The sequence below is a fragment of the Prionailurus viverrinus genome, chromosome A3, assembly GCF_022837055.1.
Source record: "Prionailurus viverrinus isolate Anna chromosome A3, UM_Priviv_1.0, whole genome shotgun sequence".
Lineage (NCBI taxonomy): Eukaryota > Metazoa > Chordata > Mammalia > Carnivora > Felidae > Prionailurus > Prionailurus viverrinus.
In genome coordinates, this window is record NC_062563.1 from 109,005,430 (window position 1) to 109,029,445 (window position 24,016).

The 24,016-nt window shown below is 36.8% G+C and overlaps 1 protein-coding gene across 3 annotated transcripts in view; it reads left to right on the forward strand.

Annotated features, from left to right (window-relative positions):
- MAP4K3 (mitogen-activated protein kinase kinase kinase kinase 3) overlaps positions 1-24,016 on the forward strand; it is a 204,989-nt gene that overhangs the window by 163,897 nt on the left and 17,076 nt on the right. For all 3 annotated transcript variants that reach the window (XM_047851984.1, XM_047851986.1, XM_047851987.1), the window contains 12 exons: positions 1,290-1,328; positions 1,561-1,614; positions 3,598-3,640; positions 5,572-5,731; positions 6,765-6,877; positions 10,628-10,669; positions 12,489-12,573; positions 14,587-14,666; positions 15,766-15,826; positions 16,135-16,252; positions 21,174-21,232; positions 22,247-22,350. In XM_047851984.1, coding sequence (XP_047707940.1) covers positions 1,290-1,328; positions 1,561-1,614; positions 3,598-3,640; positions 5,572-5,731; positions 6,765-6,877; positions 10,628-10,669; positions 12,489-12,573; positions 14,587-14,666; positions 15,766-15,826; positions 16,135-16,252; positions 21,174-21,232; positions 22,247-22,350 — 958 coding nt within the window. The remainder of the gene's footprint in view (positions 1-1,289; positions 1,329-1,560; positions 1,615-3,597; positions 3,641-5,571; positions 5,732-6,764; positions 6,878-10,627; positions 10,670-12,488; positions 12,574-14,586; positions 14,667-15,765; positions 15,827-16,134; positions 16,253-21,173; positions 21,233-22,246; positions 22,351-24,016) is intronic.

Sequence of the window (24,016 nt, forward strand, 5' to 3'; positions counted from 1 at the left end):
TGCAGGCTGTCTTTGCTTTACAGGCTGGCATCACTTACGATCCTGCCCGTAGTCAGAAGCTCCCATCTCCCTAGAACTAGCCCTTGAAGAGCTTTGTGAATAAGATCATACATTTGACTGAAGTACCTCAATTTTTTTTATCTGCAGAGTAGGATTTGCGATTAGTGTATGGCCTTCCCATGTCATTTACCACTCAAGTTAGAGCTTTGTCATTTTTTAATACTTAGGTTGTTAGTAAGCTGGCCTAATTAAAATATTTGAAGACTAAAATGTATTCTGTTGCTCATACCAGCTAACTTTACCTTTCAATTTCTCTGGTTTTATGTTTTGACAATTCTAAGGGGAGTTTTTTCCAATATATATCAGTGGGAAAAATGATCAGAAGGTATTGCCTTACCTTTTGAGGAGAGTAGATTTTCCGTTGGCTCACTTTTACCTCAGTAATCTATTAGTAACCATATTTCTCCCTATCCCGTTGGCTTTAAGAAGGCTGCTGAGTTTTTATGCTTGAAGAGTGCAACATAGGAGGTTCGCTGCATGGACTTGCAGTGAAAAGGAAGGGAACTCAGGAATGCCGTGAGTTCTCTCTCACATTCCTGAATAGCAAAGTTTCATAACTTGCTCCTAATGATAAAATCCTCGCACCTGGTCTGATACAGGCTTAGTCTCCCAAAAGTGTAAATGTGTTTGCCAGTACACCACTGGAGAACAGATATCTCAGGTAAGTGAGTGTCTTCTGTGAAAGCAAAGTGCTACTACATTCATGTATTCACATCACATGCATGCATGCTTTTGCAGAGAGATCCAACATGTTGAGTTTCATTTTGTAGGATTGCCTGAGAGCATGATTTTTTTTTAAAGTGTGTCACCTTCCTTATTTTAAGAAAAAGAAAATATAATTTCAGGTGTCAGGTAAAATGTTCCAGGTAGAATTTGAATCCTGGAAACCCCTGACTATGACCCTGCAATTATGGTTTTGTCAGTCCTATTGTGACATTTCATGGTGGGTTGTCCTCTGTTTGAACTGGTATTTTTCAATAAACATTAGGATTTATTTTGTTCATTTCAAATACATGTATGAAGACATTAGCAGCAGAAAATACAGATATATTATTAAGTATAACTTGATGTTCTGTGGCATAGAGATCATTGTAGCTGATGTTAGAAAATAGTAAAAAGTAATTTAAAAATTTATGGTTAAGGTTCAAATGATGAAAATATGTACTTGGTATTCCTTTCCTTATTTATTCACATTGTTTTTTGTTTTTTGTGTTTTTTTTTCTTTTAAGGAGTCTTCTGAAGTCTGTTGAAGAAGAATTACATCAGCGGTAATTTTGATTTTTAATTAAGCTTAAAATACTTTTTGTCACAGAGAGTAGAGTCTGTTTGCCCCCTTCTCTGTCATGTAGCCTCACGTTTTGTTGTTTAATTCTGAATCCTGTAAAGCTGCAGAAATAAAATGCTGTCTTGCAGTAGCCCTTCCTACACTTTGTAAAATTTCTTCTTAAGCCATTTTGGTGAAGTCCATTTAGTAACAGTGGAATTATCCTTTGTCCTTAGAGGGCACGTGGCACATTTAGAAGATGATGAAGGGGATGATGATGAATCCAAGCAGTAAGTTCTTTCTCTGTTTTTGATAAAAGATGTCATTTGATGTGATTTCATAGGTTTGACAGCTCTATATTGAGAGTATTATGGGTTATATCACAGTTTCTTTCTCTGTTCTAGTTGTGTTACCTCAGGCAACCTTAACAAAATACCATGGAGCGGTGGTCTAAACAGCAAGTTGTCTCACAGTTCTGGAGGCTGGGAGGTTCAGGCTCCAGCTGCTAGCCAGTTTGGTTCCTGGCGAGAGTTCTCTTTCGGCCTGCAGATGGTGTCTTTTCACCATGTTCTCACATGGGCTATCATCAGCGCATGCATGCATGCATGCATGCACGCAGAGAGAGAAACCTCTCTCCCCTTTTCGTAGAAGGCCTCTAATCCTATCCAACTAGGACCTCACTCTTACGACCTCATTTAACCTTTCACTAAACATTAGAATATGAACACAATTCAGCCAAGTTGTCTACCTCTCTGACAAGGATCACTTTTCCTCCCATTTCCAATAATGTGGTCATCATTTCCATTGCAGATCTCCACCATTTCCACTGGAGAATGGCCTTTAATGTGTACATTCTACCAGTATTCTCTTGGTAGTTATTGATGCATTCTCTAAGAAGAGGGAAACTTTCTCTTCAGCTCTCTCTCTCAGCAAAATCATTGTTAGCGTCCATATTTCTAGCATGTACCTCAGAACTCTTCCAGCCTCTACCTGTTACTTGATTCCAAAACTGCTTCCACAGGGGTGCCTGGTTGGCTCAGTCGGTTGAACGTCCAACTCTTGATCTCAGCTCAGGTCATGATCTCACCGTTCATAGATGGAGCCCTGCGTTGAGCTCTGCACTGACCGCGTGGAGCCTGCTTGGGATTTGGGATTCTCTCTCTCCCTCTCTCTCTGCTCCTCCTCCGTGCACTGTCTCTGTCTCTCTCTGTCTCTCTCTCTCTCTTTCTCTCTCTCTCTCTCAAATAAACTTTAAAGAAAAAATCTTAAAAAATAAAAGCAGATCTTCCACATTTGGGGTATTTGTTGTAGCAGTACTCCACTCCTTGTTACCAAGCTGTGTCTTAGCTTAGGCTGCCATTACAAAATACCACAGACTGAGTAACTTGAATAACAGAAATTTGTCACAGCTCTATTCTGTTCCTGGTGATGGCCCTCTTACCTGGCTTGTAGACAACTGCCTTCTTTCTGTGTCCTCAGATGGCCTTTTCTTGGTGTGTACAAAGAGAGTGAGGAGAGATCTCTCTTCCTCTTCTTACAAGGTTCTGTTGGATCAGATATATGGGAATATTTTCACTTACATAAGCATTCAGGCTTAGTTTTTTTAGATTCTCTTTTTTTCTTTAAAGAAAAGTGCAGTTTCATGGTAGAGTGACAGGTACCTGACTAGCAGTTGGAGGCATAAAGGCATAGGTTTTCTTTTCTGTCTCAGTACTCTTTGACCTTGAATCAGGTCACTTCTCTGGACCTGTTTCCTCATCTGAGAGTTTATGCTCCATCTTTTAAGTTTTTGTACATCGAAAACTCCCAATTCTGAGTTATAATGAATCTTAGCTTCAATCAGATAAATTCTGCCTAAAATTTTGTAGAGAATGTATGTAGCTTTTGATGAGCTTCATCAGAGATGTTTCATCTCTAACAGTAATAAAAATGAAGCTTACATTGTGATATATTTTTATACTATATCATTTTGCTGTTTTTCCCTAACTAGTTGTTGCTAGTGTTTTCATAATAATTACCATTCAATTGATATAAACTAGAATTGTAGTTATCTTTTCCTATTTTAATTTGAAACCAAGAAAGCATGTCTACTTAATTACTTCTGAATAAAACTTCATTCAGCATAACGTGAACATTGTACAGAACGTTTTGGAAAACACTCATAATCTCAGGAAAGGGAACTTGTTTCTGTAAATTTTCTTCCATATCTTTGAAAAATTAATTATACTTTAGTAATCATTCAATTCTGATCCTAAACTTTTACATTTTTATAGTTCAACCATGAAAGCAAAAGTTCCACCTCCTTTGCCACCAAAGGTAAGCAGGTTTGTTTTTCAGTTTGAATTATGTGTGGTGTGGGTGTATGTGGTTGGTCTGTCACATCAGTACTATATTAATAGTTACTCCGTAGCTTATTTTCACTTGAGAGCCACAAGAAAACATGAAGTTACCAGCCATGATATTGATGATTGTGATTAATTTTGGTTGCTTTTTTAAATTATCCAACTTGTCATTTAGTATTTATTCTAAATAATAAAGTTCTAGAAATTTATACATGAAAATATTTAAATTAATGGGTTAGTATTAATTCACCTGGCTTAGAAATCTCACATTTTTTGTAAGATTTTTTTCCTTCAGAAGCTATGATCTAGTAAATGATTTCCTAAGAATGGGTAATGGGTAGTGATTTATTATCATAGATACTAAATTATCAGAAGGTACTTTTACATTTAAAAAACAGTAAGAATAATTTTCAAAAATTTTTGGCAACTGTTTTGTCAGAAACATTGTAAAATGCTAAAATTCTCACTGATGGGTTTTTTTTAAAAGGCACAATGAGTTAATATAGGTAATACTAATATAAATTTATTTCATGAGTTTATATGCACAGCAAGTTTTAATTATAAAATGAACTGTTTATAAAATGAACTGTTTATAAAATGAGCTGTTACAAGGTTTGAAATCAGGGTTTATAAATGACAATTGGAGTCTGGCCCCTTTTGGCATCTAATGTTTTACTGTATTTTCATTTAGGTTATTCAACTATCATTTCATTTTATACTTTAAAAAAATTATGAAAGCTTTGAAATCCGGGTTTATAATGTTTTATTTTTGAGAGAGAGAGACAGAGTGAGAACAGGGGAGGAGCATAGAGGTAGGGAGACAGAATCAGAAGCAGGCTTCAGGCTCCAAGCTGTCAGCACAGAGTCCGACGTGGGGCTCGAACTCATGAATCACAAGACCATGACCTGAGCCAAAGACACTTAACTGACTGAGCCACCCAGGTGTCCCAAAATCAGGGTTTATAAACAAGAATTAGAGTCAGACCAGTCTTGGCGTCTAATGTATTACTGCATTTTGTTTCATTTTATACTTAAAAAAAATTATGTTTCCCACAGGTAAATAAATAATACTGTATTTGCTTGTTTTGTTTTACATTAGAATTTCAAAAACATAAGTGTGAACAATCTTTCTAGTAAGGGACACATTAAGAATTTATAAATTCTCCAAACCTTCAGCTGACTGGGGCTTTTTCCATTGTCTGCACAGAAAGTGTCTTAGCCATTCCATATTGCGGTGTTAAGTCTTTTCCAGTATGATAGAATTTTAATTGGTATCTTCTCCTGCCCCAGTCTGAAAGGTTAGGCATTAACATAAAAGACATTGAGTCATCTAAAACATTTTTTTAATGTTTGTTTATTTTTGAGAGAGACAGAGACAAAGCATGAGAGGGGGAGGGGCAGAGAGAGAGGGAGACACAGAATCTGAAACAGGCTCCAGGCTCAGCGCTGTCAGCACAGAGCCCGACATGGGGCTCGAACTCACAGACTGCGAGATCATGACCTGAGCTGAGGTCGTACGTGCAACTGGCTGTACATTGAGTCATCTAAAAGAAACAGTTTAGTCTTATAAAGAACTGTAATTTGATTAGCCTGAATGTTTAAAATAAAGAGACTCATTTAAATTGGAGATCAGAAAGAGCAGAATATTTTTATTTAGCAAGTCTAGATAGGAAGGCTTGCGAAGGAATTAATAGAAAAGGACCTTTTTTCTGAGAAAACATGTTACTGTACATTTTTAGGATATATATTAAGATAATATGAATCAGATAGTTGAATGACCTTAAAGCTCAGCTAGTAAACACAGAATAGTATTTACTTCAGGAAAGGCGTTTAATATTTTTCTTTTTTGAGTGAAACAAGTAATTTCATGTTTAATCATTGATCTCCTTTTCTGTATTATTTCAGCCTAAGTCCATATTCATACCACAGGAAACTCATTCTACTGAGGATGATAATCAAGGAACTATCAAGAGATGTCCTATGTCGGAGAGCCCAGCAAAACCATCCCAAGTTCCACCCAGACCACCACCTCCCAGATTACCTCCACAAAAGCCAATTGCTTTAGGTAATGGGTGAAGGGAGGGTGAAATAAGTACGTTACCAGGTTTTCGTACTGTGTGAAGAAAATGGAGGGTGTCTTTTCTTTTAAGAGTATCTGAAATTCCTTTGAGGGAGGGGAGAAGGAAGGCAGTGACTGTAGAGATGGCTTCTGCTTTTTTGCCACATAGTTTGAAGTGTTCATATATGACAGGATTACTGTGACCCATTCTGGTATTAAAATGTCCTTGTTTCTCATTTCCTATCTAGCCTTCTTTCGTGGGGAATTGTAAATGCTCAGTTCATGAGTTATCTGAGTGTGGCAATAGAAGAAACTGAACGAACAAGGACAATGTGTTTTGGTTGTAGGCTACTTGTGTTTTAGAAAAAGAAAAGAGGGTTCTTCATCTAACTCCTTTCTTTTTTTTATTTCATATTATCATTTTTAGAAAAATGATTGTCACTTTTGCTAGTTATTTGTCTCCAAATTAATACTAGAAGATGCTGTTTTAGTACTGTATTGTGTATTATGCAAAAGAAACAATTAAAAAGCAACTAAAATTTCCTGGATATTGTAAATTGGCCCTTCCTGAAAGTAGTTATATATTCAGTATTTCTTTGTTTTTCATATTAATATATGTGCTTAGATATAACCTGATTTTAAATTTGTCTCTATGAGGGGCACCTGGGTGGCTCAGTTGGTTGAGCATCCAACTTCATATCAGATCATGATCTGACGGTTCATGGGTTCAAGCCCCGCATCAGGCTCTGTGCTGACAGCTCAAGAGCTTGGAATCTGCTTCAGAATCTGTGTCTCCTTCTCTCTCTGCCCCTTCTGCACTCGTACTTTGTCTCTCAAAAATAAATTAAAAATGTTAAAAAAAAAAATGTTTAAAAAAAGAGATAGAAGTAGAACATAGGTATCAGACTTTTTTTTCTTTAACTGTTTCTGATCGGATGAAGGCAGAAACCGTATTTTTCTTTCCTATTTGATAATTTTCTAAGTGAAAGTTTTCATGAAAATTAATCCTTTTTAAATATATTTAAACATCTTATTGAAGGAAATGGAATGAGCTCCTTCCAGTTAAATGGTGAACGAGATGGTTCATTATATCAACAACAGAATGAACATAGAGGCACAAACCCTTCAAGGAAAGAAAAGAAAGATGTACCAGTAGGTATTTATATTTATAATATACTTACTATATAATATATAATAATACTTAATAATATAATTGTATTTTCTTTTTCATTGTTAAGTTAGTTTTATTATAATTAAACTATAGGGATTGTATATTTTGCAATTAGTATGTTGTTTTTTAATGTATTAATTATAATAGATTGCTTAAATTTTAAAAAAAAGTAACTGCTGTGGCAAACTTGAATGATGACTTTCTGCTATTCAAATTATGTAGGCCTTTTTTTTTTTTTTTTTTTAAATAATAGTGTATTTTAAATGTGACCTTCAGCATACAGGTAACTATTATTATTCTCATTGATGAGATTCTTAAAAGTTCCTAACAGTCTCAAAAAGTTATGGAAAGAAGGACATGGACAGATAAGGAAAGCTAGGACTTTACTTAGGATGAGTTTTTAACTATAGATTACATAATCCGTGGTATTACTACTATTACTCAAAGAAAATAACAAGGAGGAAAAATGAAAATTATTTTCCAGTAGATATAAAATATCACTTTAGGAAAGATGAAATTAGCCTCAGTAGCTATTCTTGTTACAAATGTTGGATAAAATACTGTGACATAGCTATTAAAACATAAATAGTATTTATCAGGATATTAAAATTTTTTAACATTTGTAAAAAATTTGCTCATGATCGTCAGAAGACATTTGTCTTTCATCATAGAACTTAAAACAAAACAAAACAAAAAATCCTTAAAATACCCAATTCAGCAGATGACCAATGAGATCATAAGATGAGAGTATTTTTTAAGTTTTTGTGTATGTTGGGGCACTTGAGTGTCTAGGTTGGTCGAGCTTGATTTCTGCTGAGGTCATGATCCCAGTCAGGGTCGTGGGATCAAGCCCTACATGGACTCCCCATTGAGTGTGGAGCTTGCTTGAGATTTTCTCTCCCTCTCCCTCTCCCTCTCCCTCTCCCTCTCCCTCTCCCTCTCCCTCTCCCTCTCCCTCTCCCTCTCCCTCTCTCTCTCCCTCTCCCTCTCCCTCTCCCTCCCTTTCTCCCTCTCTCCCCCCACCCACACATGAATGCACACACTCTCTCTCAAATAATACAAAAAAAAATCAAAGTTTTTGTGTTTACTAATATTTGCTTTTATATAGTACAGTTAAAGTACTTATGTGCATATAGCTATGGTTTTATGCAGGAAGCACATTGTTAGAGGCTTTTGTACTATAATCTGTTTTTTTAAAATTTCATGACATAATATGACATACCCTTTTTACATTTAGTTATCCATTACAATGGATAATCTAGGATTATCCATTGTAAGTTGTGAAATTTAGGTAGGATGTTGTTAACAAAAGCATCAAATGCCCTTTAGGAATGGGTTTTTATGATGTCTCTTCAACTGAACAGGGCCTTTTTGTGTTCACTGGTTTAAATTTTAGCAGCACTGTTAATGTAGTACAGAAATACAGCTTCATGACTCTACGATGCAGCATGAGAACTTTTGAGAGATGTATACATTTTTTTATGTGTGCATTTGTAATTCTTTCTCTTACCTTATTTCATTAGGATAAGGAACTACTGTACCGTAGTAGTAAAACTAACAGTCTCAGTGATTCTGAAATATGTTGGCAACTGTATAATAGGATAAACAGTATCCATGATATGTTGAAACGTGATTACAGTTTCTGCAGCTTGAAAATGTTTATAGCCAATTCTGTCAGTACTCAATGTAAATCTGACAGTTTCAACATTCAGAGCTTGCTAACTTAAAATGTTTTGCGGGGCATCTGGGTGGCTCAGTTAAGTGTCTGACTCTTTGGCTCAGGTCACGATCTCAGTTTGTGGGATTGAGCCCTGGGTTGGGCTCTGTGCTGACAGGCGGAGCCTGCTTGGGGTTCTTTCCCCTCCCCTCTGCCCCTTCCCTACTCATGCACACGCTTTCATGCGCTCTCTCTCTCCCTCTCTCTCCCTCTCTCTCCCAAAATAAATAAATACACTTTTCAAAAATGTTTTGCTCATATAGATGATCTAAGGTAACTTAAGGACATAAATATAAAACCAAGTACATAAGTTAGTTGCAAAATGAAAAAAAAAATTATCACAAATTGGTGGCAGCAATAGGCTATACATCCTCATACACATATCTACAAAGTAAAATTTCAAATAGTTTTAATTTCAGAAGTGTCTAATAGTTACAGAAGTAGTGTTACACAGCATATTTTATTTGTATCAGGTATAAGAAATCAATTAATAGATTTTGATTTTTGTCACAGTTAAATAATTTTGACTTAGAGTGACAAAAATTAGGAAGTCATTCCTTAAAATGTTATTAACATTAACCCCCAAAGAAATGTAGACTTTCATAAAACTTATATTTAAAGTATAATCCCTCTGAAAGGGTGGGAGGCAAATCATATATCCAGGCTTGTGGCCCCTTGGAAAAATATCTGGTATTCTTGAGCTTTTTTTTTTTTTTTTTTTTAATTTAGAGAGAGCACACGCAAGTCAGGGAGAGGGACAATGGGAGAGAGAGACAGAATCTCAGGCACACTCCGCACTCAGTGTGGAGCCCAATGTGGGGCTTGATCCCACGACCCTGGGGTCATGACCTGAGCCAAAATCAAGAGTTGAGCGCTCAACTGACCTAGCCACCCAGGTGCCCCTCTTGAGCATATTTTTACTCTCCTTATTAATTATCAGTATACTCTGACCAGTGATTGATATATTTGAATCCCTCAAAATGTAAAACTTCAACTCACATTATAAACAAGGTTAAGATAATCTACAGACTAGGATAAAACATTTGTAACATATTTAATAGATAAAGTATTCAAATCTGGAATCTATAAAGAACACCAACAAATAGATAAGAAAAAAGATAACTCAGTAAAAAAAAGAATGAGAGAAGACAATTCATAGAAGAGAAAGTACAGATAGCCAATAAACTCTTTTTAAAATATTCTCAGTGTTCCTAGCAATCAGAGGCATGCTTATTAAGGAGAAAACATTTTTTACTGATCAGTTTGATAACATTAAGTGTCTGTGAGACCAAAGGAACCAGGGCTCATCCACACTGCTGGTGGGTATAATGTGAAATGGGCACTCAGAAAGACAGTTTGGTGGTCAGTATCCACTGCAGTGTAAGAGGTACAGACTTTATATTCCAGTAGTTTCTCTTATCACAGCATACCCTAAAAAAATAATTCATACATTGCATAGTAAGGTAAATGCAAGAGTGATCATTTCTGCATTGTTGTTATAGTAGAAAGCGGAAAATAACTTAAATACCCAATAATAACTAGGGAATAGCTAAATAAAGTTTGTTGTATTTGTACTGTGCTGCAGTTAAATGAACCAAATCTATGTGTACTGATACGAAGATCTAAGACCCGTTAAGGCAAAAGACAGGTTGATAAAAGAGTGCATTAACTATGTTCTAAAGCACACACCAAAACAGTGTTTTCTATGGGGACACATATAGAAGTATATACAAGCTGGTATGGAAAGATACACAAATACATGAGTACATATAGTTGCCTAGGAAGAGGTTTGGAAGGGGCACCCTAAACCAGCTTTTTTGGAGAGGGGGCAGGTACCAGGGATAAATGGACTGTGGAAGGATTATAGGGGACTTTAGCCTTATCTGTATTGTGCCCTTTTACAAAGAGAGAGCGTACATGTGTATTTTATTTCAATAATTATGTTTGAAATACAGTATTAATATGCCAAACAACAACAAAAGAAGTATATTCATGCATGTATTCTTTTTTCTAGAAGCCTATTAGTAACGGTCTACCCCCAACACCTAAAGTGCATGTAAGTATAAATATCAAATAAGTTGTTTTCAGGCTAAACACAATGACCAATAATTGCTTGACTGTGTACCTTTGGTTAGATTTTTTAGCTTTTTGAAAGAATCTCCATTTAGTATTGAAAAAATCTATAAGATTGCTAATTTAAATATAGATTGTTACATTTTAAAGCTCCTTTATTCCAGAATTTGTTACTATCTTCTTTGCAGACATTTTTGAAGAAATGTAGAAAGGGCACATGGATATAATAGGAAGTACAGAATGTAAATAGGACACATTTTTTTCTAGCATTTTCAATGATCAAAAACATTTTAGAACTAGAAGGAGCATTAAAGGACCATCTGACCCAAACTAGTTTGCCCACGAGTAAAACTGAGACCCCACAGTATTCACAAGATCACAGAACTACCCCCCAGCTCCAACCAGAGCTGGAATAGACGTTAGATACAGTCCTGTGTTACAGTCTGTTGTGGTTTTGTTGTTTGATTTTTTTCATTGGACCATGCTGTTTTAGGATTAAAATTATATTAGTTCAGTGTAATTGTGCGTCAGTATAGGTAGAACTATATTTTCGCTGCTGCAGCTCTCTAATCTGAAACATAGTGTGACACTAATTGAGGTGTCCACAGAGCTTCTAGTCTGTAACCTCCCAACTCTACTTTTTAGCCTTTTAGTTTCTTATTTCTTAATTTTTAGCCTTTTTTCTCGACTTTTTAAATTAATATGAAGATCTAAGTATTTATGCCTTATCTTATAAAAGTTTTGAGAGTGAAGGGCTCCCAGGTCTGGCAGAGACATTCGGGTTGTCCTGTTTGGATACAGTAGAAAACTCTTCGGTCAGATGTACAGCTGATGGGGAGGAGCCTCTAACTGGAAAGGCAGGTGGGACTGACCGTACAGACTGGCTTACACTTGGAGTTGGTTGAATTGTTCGGCACCGCATTGTGTCATTTGGATTTTTAGGGGTTAGGCCACACCTCCACATGTGACTTTTAGCAGCTGTCTTAAAGTATAATTACCAGAATGAGTTAAATGATACACTTTCTGCCCTACACCATAAAAACATGTTTATAGGTCTTCTGCGAGGTTGTTGTTATTTGGTGCTAAAATCTTAAAGATATTGTTTGCTAGGTTTCTGTGAGCAGAAGGAAATCTTAGGATTTATTATTTTGATTCTTTTTTATGTTGATATTTCTAATCCATTATCATCAGCTACAGGGGTGTGTGTTCTGTCTCTGGGTATTGTCTCCATATTTGTGAAGAAAACACTCCAACTATATGATGCACAGTGCTCTTCTTTTCATCAAATATTTGTGTTCTTTCCCCCCAAGTTGTTGCTAATAAAAGTGATTAAATGAGTAAGCTTTCTTGTATTTATTTATTCTAACATGAACAATAATTTGAAAATTAACATTTTATTCTTTCAAGATTAAAAAAAAAAGTTCAAATGAATGATACTGTGTTTCCTTATAAGGTATTTATTATATGAAAGACTTGTAAATGGGCTTAATAAATATTAACATAAAAAAAAAAGATTTTTATTGAATCCATCCAGGGAAAATAATCACATTGCTCAGTTTTTCTTAAAAAATGGGTCTGTATGTTTTAAAGTACATATATGAATTTGAAACCAGCCATACCTCTTTCATGTTGAAGTATTAAATTCAATGATTAATAACATTGTATTATTAAGATTATTTAACATTTATTACTAATAACATTTCAATGATTCAATAAATAAGAAAATTTTCACCTTTGTAGCAGTTATAATTTCCTTCTTAGCAGGGAATATCGTATTACTTGGTTATTCTTTGTTTTTCCAGATGGGTGCATGTTTTTCAAAGGTTTTTAATGGATGTCCCTTGAAAATTCACTGTGCAACATCATGGATAAACCCAGATACAAGAGGTAGTACTATATGTTATTTGTTGTTGTTGTTGTTGTTGTTTAATGTTTATTTTTGAGAGAGAGACAGCATGTGTGGGGAAGGGGCATAGAGAGGAGGACACAGAATCTGAAGCAGACTCCCCACTCTAAGCTGTCAGCACCAGAGCCTGACATGGGGCTCAAACTCATGGACTGTGAGACCATGACTTGAGCCGAAGTCGGACATTTTACCAACTGAGCCACCCAGGCAGCCCCTTTCTAGTTGTTTTTTAAACTGAGGTCATGGAAGTATTCAGTTTTCTTCCTGCTCTGAATGTCTTTATGAAAAATATTTTGTTATAATTCAAAAAAAAATTTTAGGCTATGTTTCTCTAGCTTATTAGCGGTGCTTGAGGTAACCCATGACACTAAAATTTCACTGTGTTGTCCCCATGTTAATATAGCAAAACCATGCACTCTATGCCACCCTAATTTTCTCCACAAAAGTTTTTTTCCACTGCTGCACACTCACTGTCTTTGTGTTTTAGACACAACTGTTGTTAAGGAGTTTAGCTACCCAGGGTCCAGGGTGTGGTGACCACGTTAGAGGATCTCTCCACCTTAAAGGAGATCATAATAAGTATTGTTGCCATTAGTCACTGACTAAAGACTATCTGCATTCTCCCACTATATATCTGTATCTTAATATATGTGTGTATAAGGTATGCATAAGCATGTGCGCGCGCGCGCGCGCACACACACACACACACACACACACACACACACACACCTTCTTACTAAATCTTTTAGAAAGCCAAGGTGGGAACTTTTATTTCACAGGTAGGGAAAGTGACATGCAGAAAGGTTCACCACCGGTCGGTAGGAGGGCTGCAGTTCAAACCTGGTTAGATTGTATTCTTGGACCACAAAGCTTATGTCTTCAATCTGCCATTACTAATCCTAAATATTGGGCAGTATAACAATGCTCTTGGCCTTCTAAGTTCTTAGCATACTTCAGTTTAGTCTGGAGAAGTTCCTGACCTGTTGTTTTATATTGTCAAAAGCAGATCAGACAGGACCATAGCTAAACTAACATCTTCTAGAAGATACTGAGTACCTTAGCCAGGTATCTAAGTTTTAGCTTTATAAATAGGCAGTAGCCAGATCCTGGTTTCTGATGTTATTTCTTACAGTGGTAGCCCATCTGCAAAAATATTTTGAATCTATATCAGTTCTTTATTTACATTCTGTACATCAACTATACTTTTAAAAGAATTTTTTTTTTTACTTTTTTTTTTAATGTTTGTTAATTTTTGAAGGAGAGAGAGACAGAGTGTGAGTGGGGGAGAGGCAGAGAGAGAGGGAGACACAGAATCCGAAAGGGGCTCCAGGCCGTGAGTTGACAGCACGGAGCCCGACGTGGGGCTTGAACTCAAGAACCGCGAGACCATGACCTGAGCTGAAGTTGGTTGATTAACCGACTGAGCCACCCAGGCTTCTCTTAAAAGAATTGTAGAAAATGAGCTATGGATTCTCTGCCAGTCCTCAGCACCCTCTGATGAGTGAGGAACCCTAGCATTCCAGTCTTCAAAACCTCTTTTACATAAAAGTTTTCCTCAGTGCTTTGAGGCTGGTATTTATATGTAACTCAGTTCATTAAGGCAGAGTTTTTAGCCACTTATTTGTATTAAAATATATTTAATGCTTAGGGGTGCCTGGGTGGCTCAATTGGGTAAGTCTCTGACTTCGTCTCAGGTCATGGTCTCGCGGTTCATGAGTTTGAGCCCCGCGTCAGGCTCTGTGCTGACAGCTCAGAGCCTGCTTCGGATTTTTTGTCTCCCTCTCTCTCTGCCCCCCCTCACTTGCTCTCTCTCTCTCTCTCTCTCTCTCTCTCTCTCAAAAATAAACATTAAAATATATATATATGTATATATAGGTTGTCAATCACAGTAATTCTTTTTTCAGGTTATAGTACATATGTACATAATTTTAAACTATATAAATCCATTTTGAAAATATTTTTTTTATCAAAACCGGTGAATTTTGTCATTTCAGATCAGTACTTGATATTTGGTGCTGAAGAAGGAATTTATACTTTGAATCTTAATGAACTTCATGAAACATCGATGGAACAGGTACATTATTTTGTATTTTCCTTTCTTAAAGTCATACACACACACTAGGTAAGAAATAAGTTTCAGTTCTGTGATTTTCTGCCTCTTTATTTTTTTATCCATAAAAGCTTCATCAAGTATGTTGTATTTATCTGGTACTGAGGACGTATTCGCAGGACTAGTCCTTACCCTTCAAGGACCTCACGGGTGTAATAGAGGCGTGGCAGTAGCTGTAGCACTCAGGTTAGGTGTCACACTAGGAGTGAGCACACGTCACTAGCACCTCCTGTGGGGAAGTGAGAAGAGACCGTAAATGGCAATGAGCGGAACGTTCCCAGACAGAGAGAGGGTAAATATAAGTGTGAAGGTGTGAAGTGGTGCAGCGGAGTGGCAAGGGTGGGGAACCCTAAGCAGACAGTCTGGTTCGAGTGTAGAATGAGTGCAGAATGGTAACAGGAAGTGGGGGGGGAGGGGGGAGAGGCAGCTGCCAAACCCCAGAGCTTTGTTCATGAACTGATCCGTGTAGAACGGTTTGCAGCATGGTGACAGATGACGCTAGAGATTTTGGTCGAAGGGCAAGGAAATGTTGAGTTGGGGTGTTTGGAATTGCGTGGGGATGTTTCTTTATTGTCACAGTGACAGGGGGAAGCTTTGGATGTTTAGTACCCAGAGGCCAGCAATGCTAAACAACCTACAGAAATGATCATGATGACATCAGTAGCTAGTACCTGTATAAAGCTTACTATGCACCAGATACTGTTTTTAAATGCTTTACATAGAGTAATCTTCACAACTCTCAGAGATAGATACCATTATGAGTTGCATGTCAGATGAGAAATCTGAGGCACAGAAAGGATTAGTAACTTTTCAGAGATCTTACAGTGCTTAAGTGGATGAACTGGGATATGAACCCAGGCCAGGTGGCTCCAGAGTTCATGTGCTTAACTACTTGACCACACTGCCCCTCCCACTTGTATTCCTCCCATAGAGAAACACTAGATCTAGGGAAACAAGAAAGACCTAGAATTGGCAAATTGAATGACCAGTTCAACATGGACATATAATAGAAGTATTTTACTTATTATCTTTTATAAACTTTGTACTTTTTTTTTTTTATCAGCTATTCCCCCGAAGGTGTACATGGTTATATGTGATGAACAATTGCTTACTGTCAATATCTGGTAAGTCTTTTAGTTTTTATTTATATTTTTTTAAGTTTATTTATTTTGAGAGAGAGAGAGAGCGAGCTGGGGAGGGGCAGAGAGAGAGAGAGAGAATCTGAAGCAAGCTCTGTGCTTTTAGTGCAGAGCCCGATGTGGGGTTCAGACTCACAAATGCTGAGATCGTGACCTGAGCCGAAACCAAGAGTCAGGCCCTTAACCAGCTGAGCCACCAGGAGCCCCTAGTTTTTTGATACCTTTCACTTGTTCCTATTTATGTTATTAGCTTTTATATCGTGTTTATTTATTTATTATATTTTTTTTTACAGGTAAAGCTTCTCAGCTTTATTCCCATAATTTACCAGGGCTTTTTGATTATGCAAGACAGATGCAAAAGTTACCTGTTGCTATTCCAGCACACAAACTCCCTGACCGAATACTGCCAAGGTAACTGTGCACTTACTTATGTTTCATCCTTAGAGATTATATGTTAATTAATTCTAGATAATAGTTACACTGCAGAAATTGAAAAAGCACTTAGTTTGCGTTAGTAGAAATCATGTGTAATGAAAAACTTGTGAGAGGTAATAGATTTTCACAAGAACTGAGAGGCACCTCTAGAAGTTTAAAACTAATTACTGTTTAGTATTTCATACAACATTAAAACTGATTTTTCTCTATAATTTGCTAGTAATTTTTCTTCATATCCAGTGCTTTGGACATATTTGTGTTAATTTGAATAACATGAATTTGTCTCAAAGCACAGTTTCTAAACTTAGAAAATCAAAATGATTTATTAAATCAAGGTTTTTACATTAGGAGATAATTAGGAATTGAGGGGTTTTGCTTTTCTGCTTTCAGGGATTTTTCATTATGTTCTCTCCTCCTTTGCTTATTATATTGTACTTCATTTATTGACTGAAAGGTCTTCTGAGTCTGCTATAAATTTTATGTTACAAAAACATTATACTCTGGCCATTCTTCCTTTACCGTATCAGTTGTAAAGCAACTAATGTACACCGTTAGCTCTCAAGTACCTTGAAAAGCTGTTCTCAATGCTGAGTTTACAGCTAAAATGTGCCCCTTTGTGCAAAAGACTTTTTCAAAATTAATCTTTTTGATGAAAATCATTTAAAAGTTATACTGCATGCTTTTCTGTCTTAAAATAGATTACATTGAGTTTAATTGGACCTTTTCATGGTGACTCAGAGTTGCACCTATGAACTTGACTTATTATACTTCTACTGTAATGTCTACAGTTGGGGTTAAGGGCAAGAACTACCCCAAGAATGGGGCCAGGGGGCTTCTTCACGTAGAGTTTATCTGCCCCTCGTTTCCTCTCAGCTGACACTTGGTGCTATTGATTTTCTGTCTTCTTACAGCACATCTCCCTCTAGCCTTCTGACTTGATAATCCTAAATTCTCTGGGCATGGAAGCTGGCCCCAAGCTTTAAAATATACAAGAGCGCCCCCCGCCCCAGGAATGTAAAGCACATAAACTTTAATACATTCACTTTTTTATATCATTTTGTCAGAATAGAGACCTTTGTAGTTTATTTATAGCTGTGTTCAATTCTTCAAATTTTACTGAATATACAAGATGTGCGGGAAGTTTCCTAGTATGTAGCTAAAACAAAATTGAATAACGTATTACCTCTTCCTTTAAGGAATTTCCATAGAGGAAGATGTTACCTCTAAGAGTGCTTTACCTCGAGGCTTTTATTTCATGTAATTTTGTTATAGTCAGTCTTTAGTGTTGGTAGCACTCACCAATGTGTCCTTCCCACTTTCTTCAATTTTGTTATCGTAAAATCTACTTTTTTTTTTAATGTTTATTTATTTTTGAGACAGAGACAGAGTGGGAGCAGGGAGGGATAGAGAGAGAGAGGAAGACACAGAATCCAAAGCAGGCTCCAGGCTCTGAGTTGTCAGCACAGAGCCCGACGTGGGGCTCAAACTCAAGAACCATAAGATCATGACCTGAGCCGAAGTCAGATGCTTAACAGACTGAGCCACCCAGGCGCCCCTAGAATCTACTCTTAATTCTCTCATTTACTGGCAAGAAATCTGAAAACCTTTTTTGCACAATAAAATTTTATGTTCTTCTGCCGTAAAGTGAGCACAAATTAAACTTCCCTTGGGAAGTTTATAATGTTCTGTGGTTCTCATTATAAATATAGGTACTCATTGTATTGTATGGTAAAGCTTCAGTTAAGCATAATTTTTAGAATCCAGGTAGACTTCAATTTAAATCCTACATTGTTCACTCACTAGGTTCAGGACCTAGAATAAATTGTACAACTTCTCAGGATATTCATCTGTAAAATGGAACCATATATCTATCTTGCAGATTGTTTTAAAAATGATAAATTATGTATGAAAAGTATCCACCATGGTTTCTGGCACATATTAGGCTCTTAAGAAATAGTCATGTTATCATTATTATTAGTCATGGTAAATTGAATTGTGTCTGTAATGTACCCTAAAATATCTTACATTAAGTACATTGAGAATGTTGGTTCACAGGATTCTAGTTAATTGGGTGCTGTAAATAAATTTTTTTGCCTTGTAAAATCATAACTAAAATTAAGGTAAGTCTATATGTAGATCACTGTAGAAAATTATGAGTTTTTATAACATTTCAGTGTGCTGCTCACAGCTCAGTTTTGAATCATTTCATTATCGTTAACTTTTTTTTTTTTTTTTTTTTTTGGGACAGAGAGAGACAGAGCATGAACGGGGAGGGGCAGAGAGAGAGGGAGACACAGAATCGGAAACAGGCTCCAGGCTCTGAGCCATCAGCCCAGAGCCTGACGCGGGGCTCGAACTCACGGACCGCGAGATCGCGACCTGGCTGAAGTCGGACGCTTAACCGACTGCGCCATCCAGGCGCCCCCATTATCGTTAACTTCTAAGCTATACTTAGTAGTTGATTTTGTCTTGACTGTGTAGCATTCTTTATAATCTTTCAAAACCTTGCAGTCAATTAATCTTCCTGGGTTTGACAGATTTAGTAACTTAACCTCTAAGTTAACGTTGGGGGCCAAAGGACAAGTTCACAAGTGTGGACGAGGAACATTAAGTTGGTTGCAGTGGAAATCTATCAAGAGCTTGATTCAGGTTTTTTTTAACTGTAAAAAGCACTTTGGTTCAAGCAGTTTACTTAATTTAAGGGTATGTGGAATTTTTGTTTTATTTTAAACTGTATGAAATTCCAATGCCTATGAAAGGGGTATTTTTGTAATTATTAATGTAATTTATGAATTGGAATGTAAAATTCTCCCCAGTATGAACTGAGTCTAGAGGAACAATAGGGGCTTTAACCCAAAATTTGAATCAAGATATTCTAGATTGTCACTTTAGTCATTTAGTCCCTCAGTATCTGACTAATTTCTGTGTCACTGTTTAGGTACCATAGTATCAACAAAATTCTAATTCACACGGATAAAGTACTTACAAGTGATAACAGATTTTAACAACTTACCTTGCAAACTCAGAATACTCTTTAAAGTGATCCAGAATCATAAAAGAGAAGTAGATTTGTTTTCAAAGTTGAATCACTATGAATGTTGCAGTTAGGCTAAGACACTAGAGTAGAGTTCTTCCTGAATTGCTAACTGTATGATCTTGAGGAAATTACTAAATCTAACCCTCAGATTTCTTTTTCTTTTCTTTTCTTTTCTTTTCTTTTCTTTTCTTTTTTAGAGAGACAGAACACACAAGCGGTGGGTGGGGAGGAGGGAGAAAATCTTCTAAGTGGGCTCCGTGCTGAGCACACCCCCTAACCTTCAGATTTCTATACTGTCACCTATCTCATGGCATTATCAGAGGGACTGACAGAACATGTGAAATTCATGGTAAACAATAAGATCTCAGTAAATGTTAGCAATAGTTACTATAGATTTTTATGAATACCGGCATATAAAACATATTAAAAGCTAAAATTACAGTACCTCAGCATTATATGACTGATTATTACTCAGCTGCCAGTTGTACAGTGATAGGAACATACATCAAGATTATTCTGAGCTTGGGGTGCCTGGGTGGTTCAGTTGGTTAAGCATCCAAATTGATTTCTGCTCAGGTCATGATCTCATGGTTTGTGAGATTGAGCCCCACATCAGGCTCCGTGCTAACAACGCAGAGCCTCCTTGGCATTCTCTCTCTCCCTCTTCGTCTGCCCTTCTCTCTCAAAACAAGTAAAAATAAACATTTAAAAAAAAATAAGATTATTCTGAGCTTGTTTGGAATGGCATTGCGCATCACATACATGCTCTACAATTCTGTTACCAGCAAAGGGCAACTCTGTTTTGTTTTTTTTAAAAGATGTGCAGAGCAATGACCTCTAATATGTGGCACGTTTACACATGTAAAAGAAGTTTATGTGTACAGAAATGGAGAAGTATAATTTGAGGCTAGCAAAACTTGGTACGTTAGTCTGTTATATTAATTTTCATTATAAAGCCATTTGAGTTCATGGGTATTTTTTTTAATTGTAGTTTAAAAAACAATTTTAAATGGATTTTTACATATTAAGTTTGAATCACCTGTTTGCAGAACCTGTAAAGGACCTTAACAGAAAATCTATATCCCACTCTTCCTGAGCAGAGAAATAAAAATGTCTAAAAAAAGTTCTTATAAATTGTTTTAGTGATAAGACAATGTTTTACATAGCTTAAATTTATTATATGTGCTAAAAAATATCTTTCCCCCCAGTTTATGGCATATCTTTTTACCTTTTTAGTGTTATCTTTTGGTAAACCAAAGTTGTTAATATATTCAAATTCATTCAACAAATTGCCACCTGTAGTTTGAAGTGGTAGGGATCCCTAAGTAAAAAAGTATCAGTTACGTTTATTAATATTGGGGTGCCTGGGTGGCTCAGTTGGTTATGTGTCCGACTTCAGCTCAGGTCATGATCTCGTGATTAGTGAACTCAAGCCCTGCATTGGGCTGCTTCAGGTGAAGCTGCTGTCACCACAGACCCAGCTTTGGATCCTCTGTCCCCCTCTCTCTCTGTCCTTCCCCGGCTCACACTCTTTCTCTCTCAATAAATAAACATTAAAAACAGAAGTTTATTAATATTTTCCTGTATAGTTTGTTTCTTTTTGTATTTTTTAAGGAAATCCCATGGTTCTATTCTTCTAAATCTAAATATTCTATAGTCTTGTTTTTCATACTTTAATAAATCCTTAACCTACTTGGAATTGATTGGAAGAGGGATGAGAAACAGATCAAATATATTATTTTTAATGGATTACCTATTATGTCAGCACCAATTTTTATTCTCCATTCATCTGTAATGATACCATTATCGTATACTAACTTTACCTACATGTATTATATATTCATTTTCATTTACATTTAGGAAATTTGCTGTATCAGCAAAAATCCCTGAAACCAAGTGGTGTCAGAAATGTTGTGTTGGTAAGTAAACTGTTCCATAGCACGTAGCTCTCCTGCTTTGCAGAGCGAATGAGAAAACACTGTGAGGCTCATTTTTAAATCTAGTATGAAACGGTACTTCTCCAGGGTATTCTGCCAGTGATAGTTTATTTTTACCCCTTGAGTAAAACAAATGTCTTGGCCATCCAGTCTCCGTGTAGACTAACCCTATAATATAGTACCTTGTACATAACAGTTGTTTTGCAAATTATTTATTGACTGGATAAATGGAGAAAGTAGGATGACTTTATTACAGCACTTTATCACACCCTGTTCTCCAAGGGGCCTGCTACTTGTCATTCACATGCTGCTTGGTAATGGCTTATGAGACTGCATTTATTCATTCAGCATATATTTTCATGCCTTTAATGTGTGAGACCTTATGCCTGTGGTGTGAAGGTTATAGTCTCTCTGTTCACATACACGACCCCAAATCCCTCCCCACCCCCATAACAACCAGCTGTTTTATTTGCATCAAGCAAAACCAAAAAAATATTTTCCCTTAAAATCTCTTCCCTTCAGAAACTCTGAGGCTTTGTTTTATTATTTGTAAACCTGTATTTTGAGATTTCATTAACGTCTTCATGCTGTTGCAACCAAAGCATTACTACCTCTGAACATTACTACCAAAAGTATCCTTAATCACCTGTCCCTAAGTGTGCTGTAGCCTATCAGTTTGGCAGCTTCCCCCCAAATCTTCTTAGGACCCTTCCTTTAGGGTCCTGCTGCCTCACCTAATGTCCCTGCTCCCATGAGATGCAAAATCTTTCTTCCCACCCAGACCCCAAAACAACCACCAGTTTCGTTTGTGCATTAGACAGAAATCCTGCAAGTGATGAAGGAGTTTCCTGCTGTTACCTGAAAGTTTTTTCACCCTCTAGTCTAATTAAGAAATTGACCTAGCAGCCAGCTTTTGTTTGTTCTCAGAGCTTGCAACTACTATCATAAGGATTTTGTATCATAAGAGGACTTACATACACTTTTTTGCCTTGACAGTGCGAAATCCTTACACAGGCCATAAGTACCTATGTGGGGCGCTTCAGACTAGCATTGTTCTATTAGAATGGGTTGAACCAATGCAGAAATTTATGTTAATTAAGGTAAGCACGAAAAGCAATCTAAGTCATTCTTAGTATAAAAGCTTATGAATGAAATCAATTTTCCTGTTCCTGTTTTTTTCCTTAAAAAAACCAACAACATTTTTTCCCATTAATTCTCAAGTTAATGTCATGATTTTGGGTTATGTGGCAGGGTGGTGAAAGTCTGCGTGTGTGTGTTAATCTCCTGCCTGGGTATTACATCTACACTTCCAGTGTCAGTCACGAAAAATAGTGAGACCTGAGAGTCCCCTGTTGGGCCACATCTTGTGCACTTTCTCCGTAAGATCATAAGGAAATGAGTTGGCCTGATACAAGTTTCAGAAGAGACTAGAGGGATGGTTCAGGGAAATGACAGTAGGAGCTGGAAACAGGGTCTCACATACACAGTCGGATATCCAGAACTGGAGGTGTTAAAAAGCAGTGAAATGCTGTTCCAGTATACCCTCTGGTTGACCGGCTCCATCACAGCAGGAAAATAACCTACAGGTTGGTGTTTGGCCCAAGAGGACAAGGGGTAACCATACTGAGAAGGAAGTTCTTGACCTGAGTTACATGCCTACCTGCTGATTTCCCATGAATGGTTTTTTGGTGACCGAGTTTCTCTAGAATCTGTAATTAATGAACATTCTTTAAAATATCTAATATTACTCAGAAATAACTTTAAATTGGAGGAAAAACTAACTCAAAATGTATGAAGTACAGGTTCACTCACACCAAGGGACTGCCAAAGGAATTTTTTAAAGCTGTTTCCTTTCCTATTTTATGTAAATTAAGTAGTCTTAGTTTTTTGAGCATTTGAGATCTCCATAGAAACTGGGGTCAGGAGGGGCGCCTGGGTGGCTCAGTCAGTTAAGCGTCCGACTTCGGCTCAGGTCATGATCTCACAGTTCGCAAGTTCAGGCCCCACCCACGTTGGGCCCTATGCTGACATCTCAGACCCTAGAGCCTGCTTCGGATTCTGTGTCTCCCTCTGTCTTTCTGCCCAACCCTGCTCACATGCTCACTGTTTCTCTCACTCTCTCTCTCAAAAATAAACATTAAAAAATTTGAAAAAAAAAAGGAAATTGGGATCAGAATATAATTGGAGTGGATTCTTTGTAAATTTTATAATACAGCATAATAAAGGCTTCCTTTTATTTAAATTTTATAAGTGACTGAGGAATCTATTTTTAATTTCATATCACTATTTGTTAACCTCAAGATTAACTAGGGCTAAAGAAATGAACAAATAGTTTCAAGAATTTTGGATCCATTGAGGTGGTATTGCCACAAATCACTGAAACAAAAATTCGTTAAACCAGAAGCTGCAGGGGAAAAATAAATAGCCTTAAGAACTGTCTAAAGCAGAGCTTCTGAATCAGCCCATTTAAGGCAAAAATTGCTATGTCCTCAGCTCCTCTTTGTTCTTGCCCATTTCACAAAAATACACCTTATCATAAATGGAGGAGTAAAGTGTACTACATGGTTTGATTTTTCAGCAGCCCTCCCCTTCCCTGCCCCCTCCTTTCCCCTTTTAGGTGTATTTTAGGTACATGTTCCGTATTCCTTTCATTCTTAACGTCTGGTAGAATGAAAAATAGTTTCATCATATCAGTATTCATATCATCAGTTAATAATCTGATTAAACCAAAGGATGAATGAATTTTTTGTGTAATTTGATATGTTA